The following is a 9,173-nucleotide window of genomic DNA, read 5'->3' on the forward strand; positions in this document are numbered from 1 at the left end:
ATTCTATAGGAAATTGTATTTGTTTGCAATTTGAAGGAAACTGATCATAACATAATGCTTTGGTTTCTTTTTTCTTAGGAAGCTATAGTCAGTTCTTGGATTTTGTTCAGTGATGGTTCGGTGACACCCTTAGACATTTATGACCCCAAGGATTTTTCAGTTACTGTGTCATCATTGGATGAAATGGTGGTGTCTGTCCCGGCAAACCTTCAGTCCAGATGGCCAGTGGTGGTCGCACAGGGTGAGGGGCAAGGGCCCTTGATTAAACTAGAAATGATGATTAGTGAGCCCTGTCAGAAGACCAAGAGGAAGAGCGTTCTTGCCGTGGGTAAAGGAAATGTCAAGGTCAGATTTCAACCAAATACTGATGAGCACCACGGAGGCACCAACGACATTGAGGGCATCAGTCGGGAATACAAAGACCACTTCAGTAATTCCATAGAGCGTGAAGGGAACCAGGAGAGAGCAGGTCAGGAGTGGTTCCAACATGGCGCCTCTGTTGGCCACGAGGAACGTAGCAACAAAAGCACAACCCCATGGGCTCCCCAGGAAGGAAAGGATAAGAAGTCACTCAAGAGTGGCGGCGCAGACGCCTTCACAAGCTTCCCCACTCAAGGGAAATTACCGGAACCCAATAATCCCAGTGACCTGACAGTGACCTCAAGGGGGTTGACTGACTTGGAGATCGGCATGTACGCTCTGCTCTGTGTCTTCTGCCTGGCCATCCTGGTCTTCTTGATCAACTGCGTGGCATTTGCTTGGAAATACAGACACAAAAGATTCGCGGTGAGCGAGCAAGGCAACATCCCCCATTCCCATGACTGGGTCTGGCTTGGGAACGAGGTGGAACTTCTGGAGAACCCCGTGGACATCACCCTCCCGTCGGAGGAGTGCACGACCATGATAGACAGGGGGCTGCAGTTCGAGGAGAGGAACTTCCTTCTCAACGGCGGTTCCCAGAAGACTTTCCACAGCCAACTGCTCAGGCCCTCTGACTATGTCTATGAGAAGGACCTGAAAAGTGAGCCTCTGAATCCATCGGGCCCAAAGCGGAAGCGAGTCAAGTTTACGTCCTATACCACCATCCTCCCGGAGGACGGCGGCCCGTACACCAACTCGATCCTGTTTGACAGTGAGGACAACATCAAGTGGGTGTGTCAGGACACGGGGCTGGGGGGCCCCCGGGACCTCAGAGACTACATGGAGAGGCTGCAGGACCCCATGTGAGCTCCTTTCTTACGTTTGTATTCACCTCTATGCCTTCTGTTTTTGGAACGGTGGAGCAGCGAGTTTGTTCAGCAATAGGGGGTGATTTAACAAAGCTTCGTTTGGGGCGGTCTGGGGGGAGGGGATCCCTTTCTGAGCAGGTGTCAGAGGCCCGGAGAGCAACAGCAGCCGGGTTGTAAGCCGGGAAATGTCTCGAAAGCAGCCACCTGTAGCTCCTGGAGAAATTCTGAGACGACAGTTGTATCTGCTGCCTGCTCCTAGCTCAGTTCAAACACACTAAACCTGGCCCCACAGACATTGTTAGTCATCTCGCGACAAACGGCCGCGTGGGATTCGAAAAGGCTCGGGTGTTGATTTTTCTACTCCTAGAACTTTTATTTTTTTTTTTTTTTTTTTTTTTTTTTTTTTTTTTTTTTTTTTTTTTTTTAAAGATTTTATTTATTTATTTGACAGAGAGAGATCACAAGTAGACAGAGATGCAGGCAGAGAGAGAGGAGGAGGAAGCAGGCTCCCTGCTGAGCAGAGAGCCTGATGTGGGGCTCGATCCCAGGACCCTGAGATCATGACCTGAGCCGAAGGCAGAGGCTTTAACCCACTGAGCCACCCAGGCGCCCTACTCCTAGAACTTTTAAAGCACAGTGGACACTCCTTGCCCTTGGCCTGAGATTGATCATTCGTGAAAGATGCTGAATGTAGCCGCCCTTATTTGTTACAAGGCTGCTCATTATTTTTATACACATTTGCACCTGCACCTGGTTCCTTTGGCCTCTGGAATTCTTTTTGAAACATGAAGAAAGCATTCATGGTCTCCTCTCTCGGAGACGTTTGATTTTCACATGAGTTTTAGTCGCCGACGTTCGCCGCGTCTGGGCCGGACGTCAGGTGCTCTCCGGTGCCCACTTCCCTTACCGAAGGGGCAATGTCCGAGAAGCTTATCCTCACGCTGTCCTCCCTTCTCTTTGTTGTGGAACGTCCTTGTATATCAGACTGGGACACGGGATTTTACATAAAATATTAATATACTGCGAGGGAGGGCCATCTTTACAGTTTTCTATACGACGCTTACGAACTTTGGTGACCACTTGTCAACCACATTTGTTTTTATCTTCTGCTTGTGGGACATTCGTGGGGGACTCCTGGAGTGTATTTCTGAGGGCAGAAAGACCCTGAGAGTCGTATTTATACTGGTGCTTTCCGGTCAACACAATTTGTTATCCAAGCTGAAATCAAAATTTTAAATTACTATGACACAGAGAGGAAATTGTGTAGGAAACAATGTTCAGGTTACACTTCCGTTTTACCGGAGCAAAAAAAAAAAAGAAAAAAAATGAAAGTAAGTAGAATGATGTTTCAACTTAGCAATATGTAAAGATCCATCCATATAATGACCCCCCTTCCCCCCAAAAAATCATCAGTCATGGCTCCGGCAGGGCTCAAGCCTACCCAGGGTAGGCACTGATGGAGAAAAAGTGGGTCGGCTTCCAAGTTTCATAAAGGAAATGACCGTCGGAGAGTTTCAGAAGCAGGTAGGTAGAAACACCCTAGCTGTTGGAAAGTCAGAGTGGCAACAGGAAAAAAAAAAAAAAAGCGTGACCCCCTGCATAATTCACAAATTAAAAAAATGTCTTTCAAAGAAGAGCAGGAAGGGATCTAGGCCGAGCAAGAATTTCAGATTAGCAGAGCAGAGCAGCATCGCAGGCGGGGGCACAGCTGGGAAGACGGGCGCGGGGGCCTGGCCCACCCGTTCCGGGCTTCCGGGGCCATCTGCGTGGCTGAGGACTGGACCTGTAAAGGCCAGAGTCGCGAAGTCCCGCCGGAGAGGCGAGGAAGCAGCTGGCTGACTCCACGCCGCGCGTCGGAACAAGAGGCTCTGGGGTGTCGTGCAGCTCTCGGTGCGCCCTGGAGCACGCCGACCCCGCCTTCTCCTGCACCGCGTGGCGGCCACAGCGCCCCGCCTGTGTCCCTTGCCCACGGGACAGGGTGGAGATCAGCAGCGCTGTGGGTCTGACCTCTAGAGGCCCGTGTCCAGCCGATCTTGTTTCCGATGGGGGCTAAGGGCTGAAGCCGGTGAAGTTTCCAAAATCTTCCAATCCGACGGATGCAAGAAGCCAGGAGACCCAGCGTTGGCTTCGGAGCGAGCTTGCGGAGAAGAGGCCGAAGCCCCCGGAGGGGGCTGCCGCTGCTCACCGAGGGTTGGGTGCGGAGGGAGCTCGGGGCCCCCCACGGAGGGCGCCAGGGAGTTCTCACGCTAATGCCACGTAGCTCTCCAAACTAGGCCTGCTCACTGTGCCACGTTCTCCACGTTCTCTCCCTTTGGCTCGTCAGCGTTCCGAAATAGCGGGAACTCCGTGTCGGAAGCGGAGGGAGCTCGGCGGATAGAGGGTGAGTCTCACGTGCGCACCCGCGCGTGGGTGCCCCCACGCATGCTCGGCGGGCTGCCCCCGCTGCTACATTGAGGCCCTGGGTGGCCGAGGGCGGGTGATCTGGGAAGGGACGAGGGCGCCTTACTGAGAAGCTTGAACATCAGAGCCTTTCCTGGGGTCGGAGCGCTTGCTGCGGGCGGAGCGCAGACCTGGCAGCGTCAGAAGCGGGAACGTGCCAGCGCGTTCTCGGCGCCGGGAAACTGACCGCTGCCCCGAAGACGCCTCCCCAGGGTGAGCCGGAGTCCCCCGGCGTGATCCGGGCTCTGTACCCGCTGCCGGCTGCCGTTCAAACTCACTTCACCTTGAGAGTCATGAGGAAGGTCCCGGGGCGGGGGCAGGGGTCCCTTTTACCCACGGCGCACACTCCCTTGGATGCACACGCGTGTGCACGTGTGTGAACAGAGAACACAGTATTTAGTAGAACGGCACTATGGGCCGCTCCCCGACTTGCTGTGGGCGCTGTCCCAGCTCCCCAGGATTTCGGTGACATTCTTTCTGTCCTAAATGTTTCCTGCTCACCAGTAGTCAAGGAAGATTGCTTGTTTTCCAACCAGATCGCTTAAAACGAATAGGAACTACGCCCTTCAATATCTAAACTAGAACGGGGAAAAGACGTCACTTAGGAAACCGTGAAATCCATTCCCTGGGGGCCCGCACGCACCTGGAGTTTCCAGGTTTCTCACAGCCGGAATAGCCCATTGATCAGTGTGATTTGTCACCTTAGAACAACAGGGATCAATCCCTGTCCTCTCCCCATGCCCCCCAGGCCAGTGCCAGCCAGTGTCCTCGGGGGCCGCAGGCTGGGAGCTGTGCGGGTCCCACAGAGGATGGCTCAGACGCCCACGGGGACCAGGCCACCTAGAGCGGGGGTGGAGGGTGAGACCTGTGTTCCCAGCCGCCAGATGTATGGCCTCCTGGGCCGTGCCCTGGGATCCAGGAGCAGCCGCCCCACGACGGAAGTGAAGCTTAAATGCACCATGTCGCCTCTGCGGGGAAGCCAGAAGAAACTGCCAGTGTCCCAGAGGAGTGCCCCGGCAAGCCTCGGGCTGACGGTGCGCACTGACAGAGGACTGACTGACCCCCCAGCTCTTCTGTGTCGCGCCCTGCCAGGGTCAGCTCCCAGACTTCAACTCCAGGCAGAGGGTGTGTGTGTGTTCACGTTAGCGCAGGGAGAACATAGATTACTTCTTGTCCCGTCTGCCCCATCTGTAGACGAGCACTTTGTACATTGTTCATTTCTAAGTTTTAGGAAGTCGGCCTCTGTGCATTTTGACCGTTTACACCCTTTCTTCACCAATTTGGAAAGGCATCCTCCCAAGCTTGGGGTCCTGGGACCGGTCGAGGCTCTGTGTGAGAGAACCAACCAACCCACCGTCAACGACCACACAGAGCGGTTGCACCTGCTTCCTATGCGTCTCTGGGACCATTGTCTTTTCTCGAATCATCTCAAAAGCGCTTCAACTCTCCATCCTCGTCTCTGTAAGTGACACGATAGTTTATAGACCCAGCAACCCTCTCCTCCGTCGAAATTCTACACGTGTGATGTACCGCGTATCCCCTGTGATGTGGAGGGACAGGCCGGGTGGTGGAGGTTACGGGAGGACGCGGCTGGCAGATATTTTTGTATGTAGATACGCAATACGACTCACCGAGAAGTGTGCTGGAATAAATACATTTTACAGCAGAAGCATGCAACACTGTAGCTTTTAAATGTACAGCCCTCCCACTCTGAAATATCTGAACCCATGGTAGGGGAAACACCAGGTAGGAACGCGGCCTGGACAGGGCTCGGCTCATTGGCGGCATCACTGTTGGAATCTGCCAAAATGTTTTCATCTTACTCTTCGTTACTTTCGGATTTTTTTTTTCCTCTTTTTTTTTTCCCCCTGGAAATACTTCAGAAATAAAGTGACTACATTTCCCAGCATAAAGTATATTCTAACCACAGGGTAACTCATCATTTTTAACCTGAAAATAAACATTTAAACCTTCTTCCGTGGTTTCTTTCTTTTACGCACACAGCCCCTTTTCCATTTTAGCCTCTGTATGATTTCTCTATATTGGTACCTATTTTTTTTTTCTTCTTAGCCAGAGATTTTTTAATACCTCTGATAGAGCAATAAATGGAAACCAAAAGACAATGTTTCTTGAAAGTTACCAACATCTTTCACCTTGGAAAGCTTCTTATTTGCTTTCCCAGCCGGGGGAAACTTATTCCAGGATGTCTCAGAAGGAGGGCTCGTGGCACCCACGTCCCTGGCCCGGGTCACAGCATCTTGGACTCAGCGCTGACATGCAGGAGGCTGGCCCCCGGCCTCGGTCTCCCTTCTGGTCTTTCTTTGTGAATGACTCATTTGTGTATGTATTTGGGGCAGGGGCGTGGGTGCTGAGGACCAGGACAGGCAGAGCTATGGAGACAAGAAAAACCCAGGAGCTGCTCAGCCCCCACAGTTCCCCCGTTGGCGCGTGTGTCCTTCTCAACACCGCCAGCATCATCTTTGGCGTCTTGACAAATGCTGCCCCTTGCTCTCAGGATGAGGCAGTTACTTGGTCTGTCACAATATGTTCCCCTACTACGAGGGCTCTGAAGACCTCATATGGGGCAGTGGGTGGAATCCTGGGGTAGAGGATTTCCCACTGGCCACTTCCTCTTCCTCCGCCTCCTCGTCCTCGGAACACAGAAGGACGGAGCCATGGCCCCCGCGGGCTCTCGCCAGGCCGGAGGGTACACACACGTAGTCCAAAAACTTGGTTTCTAAAAGAGAAGAGACAACGAAGCTTGGAAAAAGAAGGTTTGTAAAAGAATGAATGCTTGTTTTCTTTCGAGTTTTGAGTGTGTGCAAAATGCAAACCCCCACGTTTCCAATTTGGGGGCTATTGATTGACTCCTTCATGCCTTTGTTTCTCTATGGTTTTACGCGGGTTAGATCGGTGATGGAGGGGTTTTTTGTTTGTTTGTTTTTAGAAATTTTAAAAAGATGAGAAAGTGCAGAAGCGATGCACCCGGGGTCTTCTAGGAATCGAGGTGAGCGGGACACTGTCATTTCCTAGATGGAAAATATCAGTCCAAGTCCAATAGGGACTCACTGCCCCGGCCCAAGAATGTAGTCGTGTCATCAAAACTGGACAATCTTTATGTTCCGTGAGATGCCTTTATGATTTCTTTGGCTTTAATTATTGTCCTCGATCAGTTCAAGATGAAACCTTTTAATTTAATCTTGAGGATTGAAATCTGGTTAGAGACTGCAGAAGCCAAGAGGACAGGTGGCCTTTTTAATGGATCTGCACTGCCCGTTGGAAGAACGCACTTTCCAAACAGAGGGATGGATGTTGTTCCGGAATTCGGGGTCTGTGGGATACCGACCTCTCGACCCATTTGAAAATAGTACTCCTCTAGGCTTCAATTACTGCTGACCTGACCCTTCTTTCTTTTCTTCCTCTGGCCAAAGAGCACGTACCACTTTCTGGTTCCCATGGTAAGGCTGGAGCTCAAATAATTTGCTACTTTATGATGACCTCCTTTGTAGGAATTTGACTCGCCAAATGAAATAACACCAGTGCCCGTGTAGATGCTGCCCAGGTAATGCCGTTTCTTCACCTAGAGGGGCTTCCTTGGAGAGTGTGCCTTGTTTCCTTTGTCATGACGACTGCAGGATCTCTTGTTTCATCTGGGTCGGTTCCCACTTAAGGCAAACATGTTCTAAACCCATGGATATTTTAGGCTGAGAAGGAGCACCCACCAGGCATGGGTAAAGCACACCCTCCCAGGCTCTCAGCCCCGTATTCCACTCTCTGGGTTGTGCGTCTCTCCTGGGCACATCTGGAAACTTGCGTGGGGGCCTTTTACTGACCCCGTGGCTCAGCTGCTGTAAATCGCCTACCACTGGTAGTTTCCATCCCCAGAGACGCCAAGGCTGGCCAAAGGAGGGACCGACGTGCTTCCTCTGAGCACGCAGACCACCAAGCGAGTGACCTTCCCTTAGCTGTCCTCCACGGGGAGCCTTATTTTGAATATCAGTTTTAAAATTCAATGCAGATTCCAGGAACGAATCCATTACCCAACTCTCCCCTCCCCCCTCACCCACCGTGGCCAAGGATGTTCCAGGCATGGTCGTGGGTTTAAGCCAAAGTATGGAAGGCAGGAGCTGAAAGTAGAGAAGTAATAAGTGAGCAACGATGGGTACCGTGCAGCAAGTCAGGGCTCTCGGTGGGGGCCGCATGTGTCTCCCCGTGGTCACCGATTCTTACGATGCTGCTTATCTACACCAGGTCTCCAAAGAGCATGCTGTGTGCTCCCAACTTAAATCCGTCAGGTGCCCTGGCTCTTCTCAGGCAGGGGGATCTGATCTGGGCTGCTGAGCGCAGTGAACGGCCAAACCCACACAGCCCGCTTCTGGCTGGCTTCATGGCGACAGTGGGGGGTGGGGGGATATTTGGTCTGGCATTTGAAAAACAAAGGTGTTATCCCCTACCTTCTACTTTTCTGAGTTGGGTTCTTGTTGCCTGGTACACGCCCGATATTATAAACGGAGCATGCTGTAATAACATTGTGCTTCTATATACTTTCTCGGTTGTATGACGTCTTTCTCATATTACCCACGGTTTTCAGGATGATCTGTTGTGTATGTTCCTTGGTATACTGAACATATATCTGTAAAGGCACTTCCAAACATTTTGAAAATGAAGAAATAAAACGTGTTGGACGATTCCTTGTTATAGTAAAATAGTCAATCGGTAGGTTCTAGGAAATCACCTCATCCCCAAATAGGTGTTCGAAGGAGGATATTAAGAAGAACTTAGGTCCGGTGTAAAGGCAGCTGGCCGTGTCTTCAGAGTCTTGTGGACAGTTATCGGCCGAGACCTTGAGAATTAGAGAAAAGAAGGGTTGACTTAAATACGAGAGCAAGACTCCAAGGGAAGGAGTCTTGCTTGGTGCCCCAGGGGAAGTATTCTGGCCGAACTCTCCAGGTTAGGAAGGTGCCTTCCGGAAAGAGGACAGTGGTGGTCCATGAGTTTCTGTAGTAAAGACATGCACATTCCGTTCTTGGAGAAAGCCAAGAAAAGTTCATCTTTCCTTAAAGCTTACAAAGTTGAGTTTTCATGAAAGAAAAGTCTTTATTAAGAATCCTCCCTGCCAGGCGGGGGCAAGCCAGTTTCACTTACAAAATTTGAGTCCCAGGAAAACCCACGTAGGCACCCAAAATTCTAGTTCAGATTCATCGTCTTGGGATGTGTTGGATTCAACTCCAGGAGGGCTAAACCATTTCAACACACCGGGTCTCCACCACGCTGCAGAGCGTGAGTGGGAAAGGGATCCCATCCCAGCACGCTCACACCCCGTACAGACAGCTGGTTCCAAGGGCTACGTTGCCCGATCTAAAGCCTGCCAGGCTGACCATGCCTCTGTCAAAAAGCAGCTTTAGAAAAGCAAGCTCCCTCCCCAGGGCAGTGTCAGGTTGGCTATCTCGGGCGTCTGTGGCGACTGTGAGCCCACCGTCCATGCTCCCAGTTCAGCGTGATCGT

General features: G+C 51.6%; 1 protein-coding gene across 2 annotated transcripts in view; it reads left to right on the top strand.

The window, feature by feature from the left end:
• Positions 1–1,227, top strand: part of TMEM132B (transmembrane protein 132B) — a gene marked incomplete at both ends in the record, with an annotated part of 344,057 nt that extends 342,830 nt beyond the window's left edge. For both annotated transcript variants that reach the window (XM_080821852.1, XM_080821853.1), the window contains one exon: positions 79–1,227. In XM_080821852.1, coding sequence (XP_080677978.1) covers positions 79–1,227 — 1,149 coding nt within the window. The remainder of the gene's footprint in view (positions 1–78) is intronic.
• Positions 1,228–9,173: the final 7,946 nt, after the last annotated feature.

The sequence above is a fragment of the Martes martes genome (assembly GCF_963455335.1).
Source record: "Martes martes genome assembly, chromosome: 13".
Taxonomy (NCBI): domain Eukaryota; kingdom Metazoa; phylum Chordata; class Mammalia; order Carnivora; family Mustelidae; genus Martes; species Martes martes.